Below are 24711 nucleotides of genomic sequence, written 5' to 3'. Positions count from 1 at the left end.
CTCAGAGGGTGTATTAGTGTTCTGCATTAGTGGGTATAACAGCATCAGAGGCCTAATTCCATCAGAGGTCCGCAGGTTATGGGGACAGCAACCTAGAGGACTGTATAGCTGCTGCTGAGCATGACATAGAGAGACAGAGAGAGAAGAGAACAGAAGGGAAAGGCTTGGAGGGGAACTCACTACCACCACCTCTGTCCACAGCAGAGTCTGTTAGCTACCCAGCTATACAGCCATGTTCGGCAAATTGAAGAGGATGTTTATCCCCCAACCCCCAGTCTCTGCTCCAGCCCCGGCCTCTGCCTCAGCCACGGCCTCTGCCCCAGCCGCGGTCCCTGCCCCAGCCGCGGTCCCTGCCCCAGCCGCGGTCCCTGCCCCAGCCGCGGTCCCTGCCCCAGCCGCGGTCCCTGCCCCAGCCGCGGTCCCTGCCCCAGCCGCGGTCCCTGCCCCAGCCGCGGCCCCTGCTCCAGCCCTGGCCACAGTCCCAGCTCCTGCACCTGCTAAGGTAAGATACCACTGGTCCATCCCAATACTGTAGCAGCATTAGGCTGATCCATTGTGTTATATGCAGCATACTAACAACATATTGTAGGCTAGTGTAGCTGAATGATTATCACTGTCCAATGATGCTTGGACAAAGTAATGCTTATGTTAATAATGGTTATCCAATTTTTTTTTTTGCAATATTTTTTTCCCTGTCTTTTTCATTTCTGTTTCCTCGTCACATTTTGTAAGGACCAACATTCAGAAATATCAAGCAATTTCATTTTGCATTATCATGTTTTTGCTATGAGATTTGCACTCTGGATTCCAATGCTTTACTTGTAGCAATCAATTCTCCATGTGTTTCTATTCTTCAGGCAAAAAAACAATTGAATCATGATTGTTGTTTTTTTCTTTCATTTGTCCCATATCAATTGTTCATTACTTAAAGGCACATTCAAATTCATTGCATTATGATTAGACCTTAATTTGAAACTGTCTATCACGAGTAGTGTTTTGTTGCTGAATGGTAGATCTACTCCCTCTGTTGGAAATTGTCTTCTAAATTAAAATGTCCTCTAATCACTATGACTTGAATAATGAAGATGAGAGTTTGACTTTGAGGCAATGTTACTCATCTCAGCAGGAACATAAGCCTGCAGATAAAGAAAATGGGGCCAAGAAAGAGGACAAACCAGCAGGTAAAGAGACTCGACTGTTGGCTCATTCCTGCTGCTTCTCATTGCTTAGAGCTAGCTACTGAATATTTTGGATCATGTTTATGCTTGATTAAATATAGTTTGAGCTTTTTACTGTCCTTGTAAGGCAAGCCGTTACTGACAAGGTACAAGCAAACAAAAACACAACTTATTTCAAAATGCTGGTTGTTGTGCTGTATGTTTTACTTTACTGTGAGGCTGAGGTGGGGGCATGTCTTGGCTGGTTAGCTATTGTAGTTGGATATAGACAGCTCAACTGTCTGTTTATACTTTAAGTGGAGCAGCGAGGTGAGCAAGAAGTTAATTAAAGCTATGCAGGTCAATGGTCACATTGGTTCATCTGCATTAATGCATTAGCGCCAGTCTGTTACTGTAGCAGATGCCCAAGATTCACAAGACTGGTCACAGAGAAGGCCCCCCATGTCCCCCATCTCCTTTCTGTTGTGACCATGCAGGAAACTACTTAGGAAGCTCCTCACAAAGGCTCATACACCCCAAAATTTCATGTCTAGATATTTCTGTGGCAGATTAAATAGTTGATAGTTATTTTATGGATTTCTCTTATTAAATAAAGACATCAGTATGCCTCTTAGACCTGGTATATATTGTTTGTTTCTCTGGTTTTCCTTGTACACCTTGATTGAAACTGCCATCCCCGCCTGTCTTTGCAGAGCCTGCACATGCCCCAGCCACTGCCCCGGCCCCAGCCACTGCCCCGGCCCCAGCCACTGCCCCAGCATCTGCTGCGGCTCCAGCTACAGCCCCAGCCGCTACCCCAGCCAACCCTGGCCAGGAGGGAGCAGAGGGGTAAGTGCAGTACCTTGTGTAGTACCATTCTCCATTAGTCTCTCATTTATAGCTGGAGATTTGGTAACTCTCCATAGAAGGCTCTCTTCAACTTCCAACACTGGCACTTACTTACAGTATGTATAGTAAATATTGATAACACCCTTAAGGAGATGAGTGTGAGTGAAAGTAACCTACTCACCTTCTCTTGAACCACACAATGGGAGGATGACCGAATTTGAACCCCTTCCAAAATGGCCACCTCCCGAGATCTTAACACCAAATCAGTATCAAATTAATAATCTAATCAAGGCTGACAGAGAGTGGAAAAGATCTCTCAGTCCGTGTGAGACAAACACAAGCGTGATCTATAGGATCTATATCCCACAGCAAAGAAACATGCAGATTAAAGGAGAGAGAGAGGAGCTGAAACGAGATAAGAAGATTAGCTGATCGAAGCTCACTGGAGCTGCTTATGGTTAGCGAGGCTATGAAACAAAAAAATGAAAACAAATCCAGTATTAACGTCATGGCGATCCCTTTAGTCATGTTGATGCAACTGCCGTTTGACTGTTTGTCAGTAGCTGAACAAATTCAAATCAAGTAAAGACTAGTTTGCTTGTTTTGACAGCACAGCCTAGTTAACTAGTTGAGATATAGCCAACATTTGCGGTGATCAGCTGATATAGCCTATTTGTAGTTCTAGCCTACACTGTGTGATGACTGAGTGTGTTTTGCAGAAAATTAAGGCCTATACAAAAATAAATATGGAACATTTGGCTACAGGGGTAGTAGAAAAGTATGAATAGAGTTAAGGTTAAAAAAATTAAACACCATGGCTTTGCACACTAATATTGCTTGTTAAAGAGTAATCCACTCAAACTCTCTTCTGGTATTTTTTTCATTATACCACTGTTCAGTCCTAAAATGTTTTGCATGTCAGCAGTCAAGTGTTCAAGAAATGGACTTTCAAGAAGCATGTGGCGGTGACACTTGGTTCTTGAGAGTCCAATATCTTGAAAACTTGACTGCTGACACGCAAAACATGTTGGGGCTGTATCAACAGTGGACTAAGGAAAAAATAACACTTTAAAGCCAAACCCAAAATGTTGCATTTTATACTGATCAAAAATATAAAAACACAACAAGAGATCGCAATGTGCACAGGTAAGCTCAGGGATATTGTCTCTGCGTATTGAAACAGGTCAGATCAGGGATATTGTCTCTGCGTATTGAAACAGGTAAGATCAGGGATATTGTCTCTGTGTATTGAAACATGTCAGATCAGGGATATTGTCTCTGTGTATTGAAACAGGTAAGATCAGGGATATTGCCTCTGCGTATTGAAACAGGTAAGATCAGGGATATTGTCTATGTGTATTGAAACAGGTCAGATCAGGGATATTGTCTCTGCGTATTGAAACAGGTAAAATCAGGGATATTGTCTCTGCGTAATGAAACAGGTCGGTATTGTGGTGAAATGGAAGAGGAAAGACTATATAATTAGTGACCTCGAAGAAATAGAGAATGAAACTCATTTTATCCTCTATTGCCCTTTCTACCATGATATACACTTGCTCTTATTCCAGAAAGCACAAGATATACCCTGGCATTATGTGGCTGAGTGATGAGGAGAAATTGACATGTTTTTTTGTCCATTGTGCAGTGGCGTGCCGTGGGCCTGGGCCTTCAGTGAGGTACTACACAGTCCCACCCGAATTAATCCACCTCATTATGATGCCATGGCTCTAGACACTATACATTTAGACAGAACGCAGTATAACCAGGCGTTGCGTCACCTTGAAATTGACAAATTGACATTTTTGGGTAAACAGTGTTTACCCAAAAACATGACACAATCAATGAGTCTTTTCAATATTTCCCTTCACCTTTTCATTGTGCAGCTCCGTTGCCCTGCGCACTTGTTCTTTGAGCTGTAGATCCACTCCGGTGTCCCCAAAAGTTTTCAAAAGCACCATTGCTTGTTAGTGCCCAGCCGTACTTTGGTGTCTCGTTGCTGCCTTGGTTAGACAACTCAAGTTTGCAAAGCCAGTGTGGCTCCAAACACCAAATCGATCACTTGCAAATAATAGGCATTCCCAGCAGTACAGTTTGCAGTGCTTCTCGGAGCCAAGGAGCCTGTGAGCCATTGACAGCGCTCGTAGTTGAAACTTTGAAAGTGGCGAGCGAACGAAGCCCTTTCCCGCCTGTGACAGGCTTTGTGGCGTCGGGCGACCTCTCCTCACAATGTCTAACTTTTCTTGAAAAGTTCGTCTTGAGAATGGCGTTATAATTATATCCTCGACCAAATCGATATCTTCTCCTCCTTCCGCCATTGTGGGTTGAAAAAACAGTTTAGTAGTACGCGAATTAATTCGTTTATCAAATTCAGTTTCCTAGATCTCCATAGGACCTGCCTCTCAATATTGGTAATCCAATCAAAAGACGTGCACGCACTACGCCTGTGATAACGTGCGTCTCGGTGAGAGGTGTAGGAGTCAGGCGCAGGAGAGCAGGGATTACTGAGAAGCGTGTTTAATATAATAATTAATTATACATAGTCCACCAATACAAAATTGGCACAGATCTGTCTATATAAGGTCCCACAGATCACAGTGCCTAAATAGTGAAAACAAAACAGAAACTCGTGCCAAACGCACGGAGGAACAAACTCAGTTCCGAAAATAAACTACACGTGCGTAATAATGAGAACAAGAAACATCAACGATAAACGAGCGCAAAATACCCACAAGCATAATCCCGTACGAAATAAGGCAGGTAACAGGTGCCCTATATACACACAGAAATAAACGCAATTGAAACCAGGTGTGAAAAGGAACACAGACAAAACAACCAGAAAAGGAAAAAGGGATCGGTGGCGGCTAGTAAACCGGCGACGCCGAGCGCCGAGCGCCGCCCGAACAGGGAGAGGAGTTACCTTCGGTAGAAGTCGTGACAACGCCTGCTAGCTGGCTCCTGTGTAACACTGGAGCCAGCCAGAAGGCGTACAATAGCCAACTCTAAAGCTGATTGGTTGACACTAAATTTTCATTTCCATTCACTATAAGCTACAAGCGCCCGCACTGTTGATTCTGAAGGCCTGAGGGCAGATTTTAGACCCCTGGCAACACATGATGGCTGAATATGATTGGATAAAAGATCTAACATAAAGACCAGCCCTCCAAATCTCAACCTGGGGCTGGAAGCAGTGCAACCAAGAGGAAAGCTATGAAATGAAGAGTATAACTCTTACTCTGGGGAATAATTTAATACATATTTGTGGGAAAATATATTTAAAAAAAAAATTATATTCTGATGATGTTTAGGCCAGCAGAGAAGGCCTTGCAGGCCCTGACGGCCCACCACTGCCATTGTGTATTACCGTTTGCGGAATATTTAGATAAAGCCTGGAATTAAAGAAAAAGGGCTACCTATAATTGATCCACCTCTACGCAGACGACACCATTCTGTATACTTCTGGCCCTTCCTTGGACATTGTGCGATCTAACCTCCAAACGAGCTTCAATGCCATACAACACTCCTTCCGTGGCCTCCAACGGCTCTTAAACGCTAGTAAAACCAAATGCATGCTTTTCAACCGTTCGCTGCCTGCACCCGCACGCCTGACTAGCATCACCACCCTGGACAGTTCCGACCTAGAATATGTGGACATCTATAAGTACATAGGTGTCTGGCTAGACTGCAAACTCTCCTTCCAGACTCATATCAAACATCTCCAATCCAAAATCAAATCTAGAGTCGGCTTTCTATTTCGCAACAAAGCCTCCTTCACTCACGCCGCCAAACTTACCCTAGTAAAACTGACTATCCTACCGATCCTCGACTTCGGCGATGTCATCTACAAAATAGCTTCCAATACTCTACTCAGCAAACTGGATGCAGTTTATCATAGTGCCATCCGTTTTGTTACTAAAGCACCTTATACGACCCACCACTGCGACCTGTATGCCCTAGTCGGCTGGCCCTCGCTACATGTTCGTCGTCAGACCCACTGGCTCCAGGTCATCTATAAGTCTTTGCTAGGTAAAGTGCCGCCTTATCTCAGTTCACTGGTCACGATGGCTACACCCACCCGTAGCACGCGCTCCAGCAGGTGTATCTCACTGATCATCCCTAAAGCCAAAACCTCATTTGGACGCCTTTCCTTCCAGTTCTCTGCTGCCTGCGACTGGAACGAATTGCAAAAATCTCTGAAGTTGGAGACTTTTATCTCCCTCAACAACTTTAAACATCTGCTATCCGAGCAGCTAACCGATCGCTGCAGCTGTACATAGTCCATCGGTATATAGCCCACCCAATTTAACTACCTCACCCCCCATACTGCTTTTATTTATTTACTTTTCTGCTCTTTTGCACACCAGTATCTCTACTTGCACATGATCATCTGATGATTTATCACTCCAGTGTTAATCTGCTAAATTGTAATTATTCGATTTATTGCCTACCTCCTCATGCCTTTTGCACACATTGTATATAGATTCTCTTTTTTTTCCTACCATGTTATTGACTTGTTTATTGTTTACTCCATGTGTAACTCTGTGTTGTTGTCTGTTCACACTGCTATGCTTTATCTTGGCCAGGTCGCAGTTGCAAATGAGAACTTGTTCTCAACTAGCCTACCTGGTTAAATAAAGGTGGAAAAAAATAAAAAATAAATAAATAAATAGTAAAGATATTTATCTTCTATGTGGTTAATGGTGTGTGTATATAGATTGTGTATAGGCTTGTCTACCATATAAATCTTCTCTTTGTGTCAGACTGGGTTCAAGTGACTTCTGTTTATTTTTTTCTGTATTTATTGGTCTGTATATGGTATGTATGGATGTATGTATGGATGGATGGATGGATATTATTGTACTGCTCTAGGGATGTAGTTATTGTTTGGATAACCTTATTTACTATTATGTATTGATGTATTGTATTTTTTTGTAATGCAGCGAATACCGGAAGAAAAATTATAATTTAATTCCCATAGTGAATCATTGTAATGTTTGTTTATGTGTCAATTAATCCCTTAAGTGATGGGTTGCCAATTGGTAATTTGACACGAAAATAAAATGTCCTTCATTCATTCATTCATGCAACAATTCCAAAGAAGTTACAGTTCACATAAGGAAATCAGTCAATTGAAATACATTCATTAGGCTCTAATCTATGGATTTCACATGACTGGGAATACATATATGCATTTGTTGGTCACAGATACCTTAAAAAAAAGGTAGGGTCATGGATCAGAAAACCTGTTAGTATCTGGTGTGACCACCATTGGCCTAATGCAGCGCGACACATCTCCTTCACATGGAGTTGATCAAGTTGTTGATTGTGGCCTGTGGAATGTTGTCCCACTCCTCTTTAATGGCTGCTCGAAGTTTCTGGATATTGGCGGGAACTGGAACACGCTGATACACACATTGATCCAGAGCATCCCAAACATGCTCAATGGGTGGCATGTCTGGTGAGTATGCAGGCCAAGAACTTGGACATTTTCATTTTTTTATAATTTTTTTCACCCCTTTTTTCTCCCCAATTTCGTGGTATCCAATTGGTAGTAGTTACAGTCTTGTCTCATCGCTGCAACTCCCGTACGGACTCGGGAGAGGCTAAGGTCGAGAGCCATGCGTCCTCCGAAACACAACCCAACACTGCCTCTTGACACAATGCCCATCCAACCCGGAAGCCAGCCGCACCAATGTGTTGGAGGAAACACCTTACACCTGGCGACCGTGTCAGCGTGCACTGCGCCCGGCCCGCCACAGAAGTTGCTAGTGCGCGATGAGACAAGGATATCCCTGCCGGCCAAACCCTCCCTAACCCGGACGACGCTGGGCCAATTGTGCGCCGCCCCATAGGCCTCCCGGTCGCGGCCGGCTGCTACAGAGCCTGGGCTCGAACCCAGAATCTCTAGTGGCACAGCTAGCACTGCGATGCAGTGCCTTAGGCGACTGCGCCACCCGGGAGGCCCAGAACTGGGACATTTTCAGCTTCTAGGAATTATGTACAGATCCTTGTGACATGGGGCTGTGCATTATCATGCTGAAACATGAGGTGATGGTGGCAGATGAATGGCATGACAATGGGCCACAGGATCTCATCACGATATCTCTGTACATTCAAATTGCCATCAATATAATGCCATTGTGTTCGTTGTCCGTAGCTTATACCTGCCCATACCATAACCCAGGGGTGGGCAACCTTTTGGCTCAATGGCCACATTGAGTTTTTGAAACCAAGTGAAGGGACACTATATGCGTGACAAAAAATGTGAAGCCTTTATTCATTTGCAAATTGACACGGAACTACTAGTGTACTGTAGGTGTACAAATGCTTACAGAACAATTATACCCTTGCACCATCACTACCCTTGTTTTTTGTGAACAGATTTTTCATGTTTTTTACAAAATGTATATAATTTCTAACTATAAAGACACAGTCAAAAACACACACAGATCCTGCATCTCTACCCTTGTAAAGTACAATCAAACGTAGTCACAATATGCAAACTTAAAAATGGATATACTGTATATTTCATGACTGGAGACATGCAACATGTAATAGCAGATGTGTAAAAAAAACTATTCTCAAATTTGAGTGAAACATATGGTAAGGGCATCCGTTTAATTTGGAATGGTCTATTTTTTAGAACATAGTAAGGAACAATTCTTATCTCCATTGTGAGCCATATTTACAGTTATCCAATCACCTCAGCCCAAATCTGACTCATTAGTTATTACTTGTATCCAAGTGCATTGCTGGATGATTCTCACTGCATAACCATCACCATGAAAAAGCATAATCCTTGCCTACCCCAGTCACGGTTATTTGAGTCTTAATATGAACAATGGGTCTGGTCACCTCTCTTGGCAATGGTATCAAAGTCTGGTGTCATCATTGATTTAGAGATTCTCAGAACAGCTGACAAGTGGTAATTTGTTAAATTTGACCTGTGACTCGATTTGTTGTAATTCATGAATGAGAACGTTTGTTCACACACATATGTGGACCTGAATAAAACAAGCATCCTTTGGGCGTGTTTCATTCAGGGAGCCATAGAACTGATCTATTGTTGCTCTTTTGTACTTCTCCTCCAAAGCACTGTCACATTGGATGTCGATGAGCTCCAATTGTGTGTCTGGTGGTGCTTTCTCACTGTCGAAAGACAGGGGGCATGAAACAAGCTCCAGCTCAGTCTCAATCTTGGTGAAGTCTGAGAAGCGGCGGGAAAACTCAGCATGCAGGTCGATGGAAGTGCTACTGTATGTCTCAGTGCGGCACTGCGATGTGGGCGCGTTCAGTGAGGCCAGTGTCGGAAAATGAGCAAGAGACCGGCTGCTCATTTGTCTGGAGAATAACATAAGCATTGAATGCTTTCACGTTGGAATACAGTTCATGTTCAAAAATACAATTTGCCTGTAGTTTCACATTTAGATCGTTCAGATGCCCAAATATGTCCACACCGAAAGCAAAGTCGCCCAGCCAGTCTGTCTCTTTCAACTCGGACAAGTTGTCAGGAACATACCCATCTCCTCTGTTGAATCTTGCTATGTTCATACAAATATTTACACATTTTAAGTTTGCTGAAAATAAATGCAGTTGACAGTGAGAGGACGTTTCTTTTTTTGATCAGTTTTATATATATATTCTTTAGAATATTTCTTCCACTTTGACAGAGTAATTTGTGTAAATCGTTGACAAAAAATGACTTAAATACATTTTAATCCCACTTTGTAACACAACAAAATGTGGAAAATGTCAAGGGGTGTGAATACTTTCTGAAGTCACTGTAATTTAGAATGTCCACATAAATAAAGCAATGTCATTGTTCTCATATTACTCTGTAGGCTACTGACCTATTCAAAGCTTCATCCGACATCTCACCATACTGTACTGTACATCTGCCTGTAGTTATTGAAATCAACCTGCAGGGCGTTTGTTTGTTGTTATATAGTGGAAGGAGACAACTGCAGGCAAGGTTCTGACAGATATGTGTCTTGGTGGCAAGGACACACCCAGGAAACACGCACATCAAACCACACCCCCAAGCCAACTCATGGTAGGCACAGATAGAACAATGAGATCAGTTAAAAAACATATCTTGCTTCTGTCATGGTCGTCAGCATTTCTTGAGGAGCAAACCAAAAAACGAGGCCAAATCAGCAGGTGCAGTTCCCTTTTAAAGCATGGGTGTAATGTGGTGTTTTTTCCAGCAGAGGGAACACTTTATTCGTTTATAGTGTTTCACCAACATATTCAGTTGAAATTGAGCAAAACTGAGATATTGTCTGAGGTCCCAGATCTGTTTGTGCTCTGGCATGAGTTGGCACAAAAAGACTGCCACTCAGAATAAAAACTTGAGACAGTGTTGACACAGTTATCTTTCTGAAAGAGCTGTATTTTGAAATAATTCTGCAATAAGGGCAATGTAATGGGAGTCTTATTCTGTGATGCAGTAATGGTGAAACTCACTGTCAAGTTATTTTATTTTCCATTCCAGAGAAGAAGTTCCCCCTCCTCCACCACCTCCTATAGTGGTAAATAGGTACTCTGATGATCAGCTCCGGGTCATAGTGAAGAGGATGAGAGAGAGAACAGAAATATACAGAGAGAAGCTCATAGACCCGCACGCATCCTCACCTGAATTCAGCCCTCCAGTCAGTAAGTTTCCACACTCAAGGTAGTCATAAGAAATGAAGTGGATTCATTGTGAGTCATAAGGGATTCAAATACACAGAGGATACACATATTTAGTTTGTTCTTTATTTAGTTTATTTAGTAAACCTGTTAGCTTTAGCACCGTTTTGTGTAAAATATCTATCTGACTCCTTAGCTATATTTGTTGACTATGGGTTATCATAGGATGTAACTTTGTAATGTTTTAATTCTTTATTCTACTCAAGCTCCCATTTATCGAAAAAACGATTATGAAATATTAATTAAAGAGAGGCTAATAAAAGAAGAGCAAGATAGGATAAAGAAAGAAGAGGAAGACTTAAAAAAGAAAGAGGCGGCAGAGAAGAAAAAGCAGGAGATGGCGGAAAAGAAAGCGGCAGAGCAAAAAGCGAAAGATGAAGCAAAAGCATCGGAGCCTGTGGTCAAACCAACTTTTGGCCAGGAAGTTGCCGCCTTCCTTGACAGGAGGCTAAAACCTATTGAGGATGCGATGGACTCAGTGCTGCCATCCACCATAGATCCATTCTCAGGTACGTACTGTATGCCGACTGCTGCTGCTCTGGTAAACTGCTAAGCAACATCTACTGAATTTTTTTTGTAAATAATTGACCATGCAATAAGATGATTTATTGCAATGTATGTTCCTTTTCAGTGTTAATGCAGTAATAGTAAAGAGTTTGGATTCGGGCCTTGCAGCTACTTGCACCGTAGCTTTTACATAGATAATGAATCAATCTCCCTCTATCCCCCTCTCTTGCTCTCTCTCTCTCTCTCTCTCTCTCTCTCTCTCTCTCTCTCTCTCTCTCTCTCTCCCTCCCTCCTGTCTCTCTCTCCTCATACTTTCTCCCTTTCCTCCTCTCTCTGTAGATCGTGCGTACATCGTGTGGCTCACCCTGGTGACTTTGGCCTTCAACTACAACACCTGGTTCATGACGGCTCGTCTGTGTTTCCCCTACCACACCCCGGAGTGGATCCCTTACTGGATAGCCATGGACCTTGTGGCTGATTTCATCTATCTCATTGATTCAATCTTCTTCCAGGCCCGCAAGCAGTTCGTCAAAGGAGGGGACGTGGTTGTAAGTCCCTCAGGAAGTAGGACTACTACTGTCCTTAAACTATGAGGGCATTTTGTGAGTGTTACAGTTTGAACACTTATGAACAATTAAATATGAAAAATAAATGGCCAAGATGACAATTCCAGCTCAATTTAAGCATACCTGCATTGCATAAGTTTTGCAGCAGGGTATACATGTATCAGTCTTTCCCATAGTCCAATGAAATTTCATAATTATATGTTTTATAAGGTGTTTAGAAAGACCAGATAGACTTCCCCACACAGGTCGACCCTTTCAGTCTTCCGGTATTCAAAATGAGACTTGTGTGCAGTGGACTGGCAGTAGTTGTGTAAATGGGTATTCTGCATAAACATTGCTAAGGTAGATGTGATTTCATCTTTTGAATGTTCTGTCTTTCAGAAAGACAGGATTATAACCAAAGCGTACTACAGAAACTCTGAGAGATTTAAGGTACTTCAAAGATGTAATTTTTGTTATGTAAACTGTAGAAATTTTTCATGGCTTAAACACAAACATCTAACATTTATGAATTTGATTAAAAAACTTTTTTTTTTCTGAATGTCTTCAAGGTAAGGGGCTTCAGAGTTACCACCTACTGTAACTTATTTGTCTCTTTTCTCAGATGGACATGATAGCAATGGCACCCATAGACTTGCTATGCTTCCATTTCGGATACAAATCCATCTTCAGATTCAATCGAATGATAAAGGTAAAACATTTTCTGTTATGGTCATCTTATGCTGAAACAAGCATGACTCAACTGTTAACACTGATTCTACTGTTTTATGTTTGCTACTTTTAGATTTTATTTGACAATTTAACAATTTAAAATGCTTAAAAATGTACAACCCTGCAACAGATACATATACCAAATCCAGTCGAGGATAAACACAATAACGTAAAAAGACTTTCATTGTGGTCCTCTTTTTTTTGCTACTTTTGGGGTGTTGATTTTGAGGTCTTCTTTAGGTGGACACATTCTTTGAGTTCAGTGATCGTCTGGAGAGCCTCATGTCCAAGGCCTACATTTGGAGGTATGTCACTAACTTTACAACTTAAGTATGCCTATGTTTTGCCTAGAATCAATCCTTTATACTGTACCAACTCCAAATATGATGAAATCCGACATGACTGTCAGCAGTGAGCTGATGGCCCTTCAATCAATCAAACAAACAACCAATCACTCAAATACAGTACATTTCTATATTCCTTTTTACAGCAACATTTACAGTACCAGTCAAAAGTTTGGACACAACTACTCATTTAAGGGTTTTTCTTTGTTTTTACTATTTTCTACATTGTAGAATAATAGTGAAGACATCAACACTATGAAATAACACACATGGAATCGTGTAGTAACCAAAAAAGTGTTAAAACAAATCAAAATACATTTTATATTTGAGATTCTTCAAAGTAGACACCCTTTGCCTTGATGACAGCTCTGCACACTTTTGGCATTCTCTCAACCAGCTTCATGAGGTAGTCACCTGGAATGCATTTCAATTAACATGTGTGGCTCTTCTAGTGCAGTCGCAAAAACCATCAAGCGCTATGATGAAACTGGCTCTCATGAGCACAGTTTTTCATGAGCACCCAGAGTTACCTCTACTACAGCGGATAAGTTCATTAGAGTTAACTGCACCTCAGATTGCAGCCCAAATAAATGCTTCAGAGTTCAAGTAACAGACGCATCTCAACATCCACTGTTCAGAGGAGACTGCGTGAATCAGGCCTTCATGGTTGAATTGCCAAGAAACACAAGCAATGGACATTAGACTGGTCGAAATCTGTCCTTTGGTCTGATGAGTCCAAATGTTTGGTTACAACTGCCGTGTCTTTTTTGAGACACAGAGTTGGTGAATGGATGATCTCCGCATGTGTGGTTCTCACCATGAAGCATGGAGGAGGAGGTGGGATGGTGTGGGGGTGCTTTGCTGGTGACACTGTCAGTGATTTATTTAGAATTCAAGGCACACTTAACCAGCATGGCTTCCACAGCATTCTGCAGCGATACACCATCGCATCTGGTTTGCGCTTAGTGGGACTATCATTTGTTTTTCAACAGGACAATGACCCAACACACCTCTAAGCCGTGTAAGGGCTATTTTTCCAAGAAGGAGAGTGATGGAGTGCTGCATCAGATGACCTGGCCTCCACAATCACCCAACCTCGACCCAATTGAGATGGTTTGGGATGAGTTGGACCGCAGAAAGAAGGAAAAGCAGTCAACAACTGCTCAGCATATGTGGGAACTCCTTCAAGACTGTTGGAAAAACATTCCTCATGAAGCCGGTTGAGAGAATGCCTAGAGTGTGCAAAGCTGTCATCAAGGCAAAGGGTGGCTACTTTGAAAAATCTAAAATATAACATACACTACCGTTCAAAAGTTTGGGGTCACTTAGAAATGTCCTTGTTTTTGAAAGAAAAGCATTTTTTTGTCCATTCAAATAACATCAAATTGATCAGAAATAGTGTAGACATTGTTCATCTTGTAATCAGCACAATAGTTTTCAGCTGTGCTAACATAATTGCAAAAAATGATCAACTTGGAATAGCTAACACAACGTGCCGTTGGAACAGAGGAGTGATGGTTGCTGATAATGGGCCTCTGTACGCCTATATAGATTTCATAAAAAATCTGCCATTTTCAGCTACAGTACAGTACAATAGTCATTTACAACATTAACAATGTCTACACTGTATTTCTGATCAATTTGCTGTTATTTTAATGGACAGAAATTTTTATTTTCTTTCAAAAACAAGGACATTTCTAAGTGACCCCAAACTTTTGAATGGTGGTGTATATTTTCATTTGTTTAACCATATTTTGGTTACTACATGATACCATATGTGTTCATAGTTTTGATGTCTTCATTGTTTTTCTACAATGTAAAAATAGTAAAAATAAAGAAAAACCCTTGAATGAGTAGGTGTGTCCTAACTTTTGACTAGTACTGTATCTTGAAGTGCTATACCCTTGCTTTCTGTGTTACAAGAGTGGTCCGCACCATTGGCTACCTGCTCTTCATGCTCCACCTTAACGCCTGTGCCTACTACGTGGCCTCGGCCTACCAGGGCATCGGCAAGACCACATGGGTCTACACTGGCAAAGGCAACGCGTATGTACATTACACCAACTCAATTGTATATCTCCCGTTGTCAGTGCACACCTATGCAGAGCTCAAGTTATTGTTCAATTTTAGTTACTGCATGACCGTATCTACTGTATAACATTAGTCATTTGCATCTTGTTCATTTGTCATATACTTTTGCACTGTATATCCATGTCAATACTGTAAGGAAGTACTGTTCTAAAGCTATACACATTAGTAGAATGAGACCATGCATGTTACTTGTAGTTGATTATCTATATACATTATTTGGACATACTTTGGACTATGTATACTTTTTTTCTCTATTTGGACTGCCTTATGTATTTTTTGTTTTAGTTACCTGAGCAGTTTCTTCTATGCGGAGAAATCCCTGCTGATGATCGCTGAGTTGCCATTTCCCGACACCTTATTCGGCCAGGTGTTTCAGATGGCCAACTATTTTTTCGGCGCCTTCTTTTTGTCCATCTTTCTTGGCCAGGTAGTCTTCTTAGTGTGCTTGATTTTTGTCAGATTTTTTGTCTTTTATTTTGTTTTGGTGTTTGACAATTTCCTTTTTTCTACAATTCTTGATTTTTTTTGGTGCAGTTTTTCTCTTCAAATATGACCACCCCCCAAAAATGATTTTCCACCCAACAATTTTAACACTTTTCCCATGTCCTGTCATAACCTTTGATCCAGTGCCAGGGTGGTCAAAAACACACAATCAAATGACCTAGCTACCGCGGAGCAGAGAGACTAGCACCCCTCCTAACGCCACCCCCTCTCCACACGCAGATACCTGTCTAATACCCCACTCCTCTCTACAGGTACTTGCGTTGTTACTATTACGCAGTCCGCAGTCTGATCAACATCGGTGGTCTTCCCGAGCCCCACACAGTCTTTGAGATTACATTTCAGTTGTCAAACTTTTTCGTGGGTGTCTTCGTGTTCTCCAGTTTGATTGGACAGGTAACAGGAAGAGACATAGTCAGATAGATCTCCCATTGGCTTTCCCATCTAGGATCTAGAGTTCCTATTGAACTAATCAAAGCCCCCCATTCTCCCATGATTCATCTGGAAACCTTAACCTTAGCAGTGTTTCTTACACCACAACCTAGTCTCTGTCTTTGTCATAGCCATAGCATAGATGTCGTAGTGAATAACTGGGTGGGCGGTTCTCTTTCAATTATTAGTTTCAATATCTCACATGTGGAATTGACCTGAATCTCAACAGCAGGTTTTTCAGTTCTCATCTTCTGTGTTGGGTGACTTTACCGAAAGGAATGTTTTCGCTTCGGGTAAGAATTTGCTTTTCTACTTTTTCTTCCCTTTGTCTCCTGTGGTACATGGCAAGCTACTGAGACTTGGCTAGCTTAGCTGCAAGGCTTAGCTAACCTGGCTAGGTCGCTGCAAGTCTAGCTAGCTTTTTTTAGGTCGAGAGACATGCTTTTGTTCGTCGCAAGTCCAACAAAGCGCTAGCTTCCTTTGGCTAACATTGTGCTAACTAGCTAAGTTACTAGCACATGAGGCGAATGGTAAAATCAAATCAAATCAAATGTTATTTGTCACATACACATGGTTAGCAGATGTTAATGCGAGTGTAGCGAAATGCTTGTGCTTCTAGTTCCGACAATGCAGTAATAACGAACGAGTAATCTAACCTAACAATTTCACAACAACTACCTTATACACACAAGTGTAAAGGGATGAAGAATATGAACATAAAAATATATGAATGAGTGATGGTACGGCATAGGCAGGATGCAGTAGATGGTATCGAGTACAGTATATACATATGAGATGAGTAATGTAGGGTATGTAAACATTATATTAAGTGGCATTGTTTAAAGTGGCTAGTGATACATTTTTTACATCCATTTTTCCATTATTAAAGTGGCTGGAGTTGAGTCAGTATGTTGGCAGCAGCCACTCAATGTTAGTGGTGGCTGTTTAACAGTCTGATGGCCTTGAGATAGAAGCTGTTTTTCAGTCTCTCGGCCCCTGCTTTGATGCATCTGTACTGACCTCACCTTCTGGATGATAGTGGGGTGAACAGGCAGTGGCTCGGGTGGTTGTTGTCCTTGATGATCTTTATGGCCTTCCTGTGACATCGGGTGGTGTAGGTGTCCTGGAGGGCAGGTAGTTTGCCCCCGGTGATGCGTTGTGCAGACCTCACTACCTTCTGGAGAGCCTTACGGTTGTGGGCGGAGCAGTTGCCGTACCAGGCGGTGATACAGCCCGACAGGATGCTCTCGATTGTGCATCTGTAAAAGCTTGTGAGTGCTTTTGGTGACAAGCCAAATTTCTTCGAATTTCAAATTCCTTGGTAGCTACGTTCACATTGTTAAAGGATTAGCTTTCTCCGGCTAGTACTGTGCTAACTAGCTAGGCTATTAGCCCACGTGGTGAACGCTAGTTTAGTTTCACTTTATTCTCGGATTAGCTGTTTTTTTGGCACCATGGAGCCTGCCAGCCCCGGGCACCTGCCCCAGCACCGGCACATCTATGTCCATGCAGTTTAACCATATCAGGCAAGGACACGCACTCCCTGTGTGCTGTCTGCCTGGGTCCTGAACCCAGGCAGAGATTTTTGGATACAAATATGAACTTTACTGAACCAAACATACATGTATTGTGTAAAATGAAGTCCTATGAGTGTCATCTGATGAAGATCATCAAAGGTTAGTGATTCATTTTTATCTCTATTTCTGCTTTTTGTGTCTCCTCTCTTTGGCTGGAAAAATGGCTGTGTTTTTCTATGACTAGGTGCTGACCTAACATAATCGCATGGTATGTTTTCGTCGTAAATCCTTTTTGAAATCGGACACTGTGGTGGGATTAACAACAAGTTTATCTTTAAAATGGTGTATAATACTTGTATGTTTGAGGAATTTTAATTATGAGATTTCTGTTGTTTGAATTTGGCGCCCTGCACTTTCACTGGCTGTTGTCAAGTCGATCCCGTTAACGGGATCTCAGCCATAAGAAGTTTTAAGGTCTATCTAGCTGCTATCTCGGCCTGTCATATAGGCTTTAACAATAACAGTGGGAAAACACCCCTTGTTATTGTTTCATGAAGGGGCAGTCCACTTACCTCCAATATCAAAGCCTTTGCTCCGTCTTTTGGCTATTTCACGGCAGCCTTTTGAGCCGCTGGAAAGCGTTGAGATGAGGTATCTCTCCTTAGGACCACTTTACTGGTCGCCTTTATGTCCGCAAAGTGAGTGAGTGAGCTGCATGCACTATCAGCTCACCATTCGTGTCTACAGTTTGCCCCGGGCTTTTCCAAGGTTTCTTTGTTGCCCAACCTCGTCTTTATGCCTAAGGTCAGCAACCTTGGCTTTCCACCCGCCACCCTTCACTTCTACGGAAGAAGAGCATATCCATAATTTGTGTCCAGTACGTGCATTACGTGTATACTTGGATAGAACAAGAGCTTTGCACAAAAGCGACCAACTCTTTGTGTCCTGGGCACCTCCTTGCAAGGGGAGGCCCCTCTCTTGTCAACAGTTATCACATTGGATTGTGGAAGCTATTATATTAGCCTATAATAGCAAGGGCTTACAGCCTGCAGAGAGTCTGAGGGCTCACTCCACCAGAGGTATGTTTACCTCTTGGGAACTGTTCAAGGGCATCTCCTTACAGGAGATTTGCGATGTGGCTTGTTGGGTGTCCTCTCATACTTTTATGAGGTTCTACCAGCTAGACATCACTGTACCTTCTTTGGTGCATATTGTTACCTGGCTTCGGAGAGCATGCTTGCGATATGGGAGTTGGCCAAAAACCCACATGTGAGATATTATGTGGGATTTTTGAAAGAGAACTCAAGGTTACTTTCGTAACCCCGGTTTTCTAATATTATGAGTGAGATATCTCACCGCATTCACCTACTCGCAAGAGTGTGAGGAAGTTCGGAATGCTTGAAAATGACTAGAGGGTGGGCGAGTTGCTCCTTATCGTGAGGGGAGGGGCTCACCTCATTTGCCACTCGACCTGTCTGTCTCCAACAAACGTGTGCAATTGGTTCTTTGAGCTTCTGAGATTCAGGTCAATCCCATATGTGAGATATTTCACTCATAATATCAGAGAACTGGGGTTACGAAAGTAACTGAGTTTCCTGGATACAGATTAAGCCTAGTCCTTGACTAAAAAGCAATCTCACTGGAGAATCGCTGTTGAAGTCCAGGATTAGACTCAATCTGTTTAAGTGAACAAAAAAAGATGTTTGATGATAGCGTTATTTCCCTGGCCCATAGCCACCTCAGTCTCCGGACTCTGATCTATCCAGACGGATATAGATATAAACTCAGCAAAAAAAGAAATGTCCTCTCACTGTCAATTGCTTTAATTTTCAGCAAACTTAACATGTGTAAATATTTGTATGAACATAACACGATTCAACAACTGAGACATAAACTGAACAGGTTCCACAGACATGTGACTAACATAAATGGAATAATGTGTACCTGAACAAAGGGGGAGTCAAAATCAAAAGTAACAGTCAGTATCTGCTGTGGCCACCAGCTGCATTAAGTACTGCAGTGCATCTCCTCCTCATGGACTGCACCAGATTTGCCAGTTCTTGCTGTGAGATGTTATCCCACTCTTCCACCAAGGCACCTGCAAGTTCCCGGACATTTCTGGGGGGAATGGCCCTAGCCCTCACTCTCCGATCCAACAGGTCCCAGACGTGCTCAATGGGATTGAGATCCGGCCTCTTCGCTGGCCATGGCAGAACACTGACATTCTTGTCTTGCAGGAAATCACACACAGAACGAGCAGTATGGCTGGTGGCATTGTCATGCTGGAGGGTCATGTCAGGATGAGCCTGCAGGAAGGGTACCACATGAGGGAGGAGGATGTCTTCCCAGTAACACACAACCTCAGTCCGATGATGCTGTGACACACCGCCCCAGAACATGATAGACCCTCCACCTCCAAATCAATCCCGCTCCAGAGTACAGGCCTCGGTGTAACGCTCATTCCTTTGACGATGAACGCAAATCCGACCATCACCCCTGGTGAGACAAAATCGCGACTCGTCAGTGAAGGGCACTTTTTGCCAGTCATGTCTGGTCCCGCGATGGTGGGTTTGCGACCATAGGTAACGTCATTGCTGGTGATGTCTGGTGAGGACCTGCCTTACAACAGGCCTATAAGCCCTCAGTCCAGTCTCTCTCAGCCTATTTCGACAGTCTGAGCACTGACGGAGGGATTGTGCGTTGCTGGTGTAACTCAGGCAGTTGTTGTTGCCATGCTGTACCTAGGTGTTGTTACACGTGGTCTGCCACTGCGAGGACGATCAGCTGTCCATCCTGTCTCCCTGTAGTGCTGTCTTAGGCGTCTCACAGTACGGACATTGCAATTTATTGCCCTGGCCACTGCAGTCCTCATGCCTCCTTGCACCATGCCTAAGACACGTTCCCGCAGATGAGCAGGGACCCTGGGCATCTTTCTTTTGGTGTTTTTCAGAGTCAGTAGAAAGGCCTCTTTAGTGTCCTAAGTTTTCATAACTGTAACCTTAATTGCCTACCGTCTGTAAGCTGTTAGTGTCTTAACAACCGTTCCACAGGTGCATGTTCATTAATTGTTTATGGTTCATTGAACAAGCATGGGAAACAGTGTTTAAACCCTTTACAATGAAGATCTGTGAAGTTATTTGGATTTTTACAAATTATCTTTGAAAAAACAGGGTCCTGAAAAAGGGACGTTTCTTTTTTTGCTGAGTTTAGTAGATTATAAACCTGTAAAAATGCAGGTAGGTAGTCAGGTGGTGGGTTGGTAATGAATCAAATATGATTTTATCCTACTGACCAGCCTCACTGACCAATATTTAGCTTGGAATTCCTGTGACATGTTTATTTGATATATTGTAAATGTCACTTATTACATTTGTTACAAGTTGATGTGTGCGCGGGGGTGGGGGTTTGTAAAAAATGATTTATGTATAATTTTGCTAACAACCAACTTGTAACAAACGCACCTATGAAGTTATAAGTTGAACTTGAGCTTGACCTCAGCTGATCTATGTGTCTAATATGATCCATTCCAGATGAGAGATGTCATTGGGGCAGCCACCGCAGGCCAGACCTACTTTCGTTCCTCCATGGACAACACTGTGTATTATATGGTGTCAAATAACATCCCCAAACTGTGTCAGAACAGAATACGCACCTGGTACAACTACACTTGGGACGCCCAGGGCATGCTAGGTAAGGAAACTCTCAGGCTGCGTCTCAAGTGGCACTGTATTCCCTATTTGAGACGCAACCTCAATATTTTACTTCAAGCATTAAAGGTAGACTCTACAAAATGACGTTGCTAGGAGCAGCACCAGAAATAGTGAGATGAGCGAGATGCAACACTTGGCTCTCCCACAGCCACACACAGACTATGATAGCATAAGCACGAGTTTGCTTCACACTGTGTACAGCGTGGTATAACAGTGGAGAAGTTGAGCCTCGCGCTTAGTTGTTCCAGAAATTGACCCACTATGCTGTTTACTTTCTGCGTCTACATCATATCGCTGAGTCTACCTTTAACAGAGGCTCAGGTCTAAGTGAATAAGAGTTCCGTTCGATAAGACATCAGTAATTACCTGTGTATTTATGGTTCTTCTTGCCTGCCTTTAGATGAATCTGAGCTGCTGGAGCAGATGCCTCTGGTCATGAGGACAGCCATTGCTGTTGACATCAACCTGGCTACCTTCCAGAAAATTGATCTATTTAAGGTACACACGAAAGCATGTATATGTGATAAAGTGAAAATCGGAGGCCCTAACCTGCTAATATCGAACATGCGCTATAGGCTACAATCAGAGACTGCGGAATGATTTTTTGACAGGGGGTGCAGGATTGTTTTGGTCCTGATTTAGATATGTTTCTGCTTATAATTTTCCATATTTTTGTAGGCTATTTGTTAGTTAACTTGTCTATAGTTAGATACATGTAGCTTTTCTTTTGACCTTATATGTTGCCCTGGAAGACTAAATAAACCCTTGCTCACCAGAATAATATCAATAATCGATACAATGAATGATTCAATCTAGTTGACATCGATACAGTTCTCTGTCATCTCTGCTTCTTTCGCGGAGCAAAGACGTTTAAGGACCTGCGATAAAATGCTATTTTTTTTTTTACAGGAAATATTTTCTGTGCAAATTTTCCAAATGACATACATTTGACCAGTTGTAAGGAAATAGAAAACTGTGAAAACGACCCAACATGTTTCTGGTAATATTTCAGGTTGGATTGGATGCATATTTTATGTGGTTGAAATACTATCAGCTTTTATGATGCTGATGAAGATAGCACCTCTACAGACTGCGAATTCACATTCTCTCAAGATGGTGAAAGAAATAAATCACTCCACTCCTGTTCCCGAGTCAATATATTTACCCTACATTTGGTGTATCATTTTAATGCAAGACATACTTCATTCTGCAGTAGTTAATATTAAGACTGTGTGAGAGGTTATAGACCTACAGTCAGTGTCCAGATTTCAGTTTCCATTTAGCCCAACTGAACAGTAGGCTACAGTTCCCTTGATGTGCCATAGGCCTATTTGAAGCGACCAGCTCTCACAGTCTCACTTCAGAATTAGACGTTCATCCATGTTTCTCTCAAATGTCACATTTCAAAGTTGTTCCAAACGTCAAATTTCCAAGTGTTTAAGGGTAAGTTCAGACATTAACTCTGAATGTTAAAGGTTAAGGTTCAGGAATTAACTCCAAATTCTTAAGGTTAGGCATTAACTTTGAATGGTTAAGGTAAGGGTTAAGGTTTGGGATAGGCTTAAAACTCAAATGTAAAAATCAACTTTCTATCACTGGATTCGAACGTGCAACCTTTGGAATCCGAGGCAAATACTTACGCCCATCTGCCATCCCCAATGCCCTAGCAAAACCCAAACCTACTTGAACGTAATAGCTCTCGCTGCTGTGGCCGGTATCCACGTCATCTCCTGACGTACTCCGAAATGGATGGACGTCGAATACTGACTTGTATCACTGGTGACCTGGCTGATTTTAAGTCCCCATCTTGTTATTGTCGATTTTGTATAACGCCTCACAATCATCACACATAACATAGCAAGCACTTCTATCATCCTTTTTTACCACTTCACCAAATCTTTCCCAAACATGACTTTTCTGGCCCTCCCTTCTCTTTGTTTTCAACTCTCCATTTTGCAGCTTTTCACTTACTGAATTAAACTATGACATTTTAGTTTTTGCCTCTGGATTGTTGTGGATTTTTTCTGCCCGTTCCCAAAAGCATTTGGCGTGTAGTCTATTTGGCCCATGTACAGTACAGTTAGGCCTTAAAGCGAGCGCCTCATGTCCACCAGATGCATCATACACTTTGCATTCAGTTGGAAGTCATTCATTGTCAATGGAGCAGTCTGCAACGCTATGTTAGGGGTGCCGCGGTGCGTTCTGTGTACAGCATGTGTTCAATATTTTCAGCTCATTTGTTGCTTTACCATGCGGTGGTACAAACAGAAGTGCATACACAGACTCCAACCAGCTAGCTTTTAGCAAGATGAAAAGCAAAGCACGTAGGTCAAGTACTGAAAATGCTGGCCAGCAAAACAAACTAAATGCATCTGGTGGACATCAAGCATTAGGCTTACACACTAATGCCAGATAGCCTATATTCATAAAAGGAAAACCTAAATGTAGCCTATAGACATAAATTGCACAAGAATTATACATTTATGGATTTTTTAAGGTATTGTTTTCTCTTTATTCAATCCGCCCGCCCTTCATCCATACAATATTTCATGACCCTAAACCCGCCAGGATATGAGTCAACCCGCACATCACTAACGCGCACACACACACACACACACACACACACACACACACAGCACAGACAAACATTACTTAAAGGAAAACTCCATCCAAAAACTATATTTCGGTATTTGTTTCATTAGGCCATTGTTGATATAGTCCCAAAATATTTTGCATGTCAGCGATCAAATTTTCAAGATATATAACTTTCAAAGTACAGAAATACATGCATCATATCTTGAATGTTCCTTTAATCAACCTCACAGAAATGTGTACATGTAATACATTGTAATGCTTTAGTCTATGATGTTGAATTGTATTTCCTCAGGGTTGTGATAACCAGATGTTGGTAGACATGTTGCTGAGGCTTAAGTCTATTATATATCTACCTGGGGACTTTGTGGTGCAGAAGGTGAGTTTGTGTGTGTGTGTGTGTGTGTGTGTGTGTGTGTGTGTGTTTTATTGACTACCGAGAAGGTATCTGCTGCTGCCGAAGCACTTCCTTAAACATGTCAAACATAATCCTGTCATCGCTGGAGGTGAAATTACGTAGAGGGAGACAGGCGGGAGAACGGAGAGAGAGAGAGAGAGAGAGAGAGAGGAGGGATAAAGATAAAAAAGAAGGGGTGATAGAGAGAGAGAGACGCAGACATGGAATTAGCTGTTTCATGTAGTCTATAAAGGAACTGTTAAATGTGGTCAGCTCACACTATTTCGTCCGCATAGGGTAATATTGGTAAAGACATGCAGTATACTCAGCTTTTTAAAATCAGCTATATGTGTGTATATTTGGTTCCCCATAGGGAGATAATGTTAAAGAGATGTACAGTGCCTTCAGAAGGTATTCATACCCCTTGATTTATTCCACTATTATTGCACACAGAGTGAATCCATGCAATTTACTATGTGACAATTGTCATAACTCTCCTGTGACGATCTGAAGGATCAGGTTACAGGGGGGTCCGCTCTACAACATGCTCTCTCTCATAGAGGGGGAGAGCAGAAAGTCGACTGTTTTTATGGTTGGCCATAAAATACGCTGCCCCTATGCTCTGTAGTGTTCGAGGTTGGAATGTAAA

The 24711-nt window shown here is 42.2% G+C and overlaps 1 protein-coding gene across 1 annotated transcript in view; it reads left to right on the top strand.

Moving 5' to 3' along the window:
• The first annotated feature begins 232 nt into the window (after positions 1–232).
• The window catches only part of LOC120027665 (cyclic nucleotide-gated cation channel beta-3-like), a 29586-nt gene continuing 5107 nt past the window's right edge, over positions 233–24711 (top strand). Inside the window, exons 1-14 of the mRNA XM_038972659.1 lie at positions 233–502; positions 1127–1181; positions 1871–2006; positions 10498–10658; positions 10901–11203; positions 11541–11749; positions 12149–12199; positions 12372–12458; positions 12719–12783; positions 14746–14868; positions 15669–15810; positions 20894–21053; positions 21474–21571; positions 23961–24044. Of these exons, the coding sequence (XP_038828587.1) occupies positions 233–502; positions 1127–1181; positions 1871–2006; positions 10498–10658; positions 10901–11203; positions 11541–11749; positions 12149–12199; positions 12372–12458; positions 12719–12783; positions 14746–14868; positions 15669–15810; positions 20894–21053; positions 21474–21571; positions 23961–24044 (1944 nt within the window). The remainder of the gene's footprint in view (positions 503–1126; positions 1182–1870; positions 2007–10497; positions 10659–10900; positions 11204–11540; positions 11750–12148; positions 12200–12371; positions 12459–12718; positions 12784–14745; positions 14869–15668; positions 15811–20893; positions 21054–21473; positions 21572–23960; positions 24045–24711) is intronic.

Source organism: Salvelinus namaycush, chromosome 33, assembly GCF_016432855.1.
Source record: "Salvelinus namaycush isolate Seneca chromosome 33, SaNama_1.0, whole genome shotgun sequence".
Lineage (NCBI taxonomy): Eukaryota > Metazoa > Chordata > Actinopteri > Salmoniformes > Salmonidae > Salvelinus > Salvelinus namaycush.
This window is presented reverse-complemented; position numbering and strand designations above follow the sequence as displayed.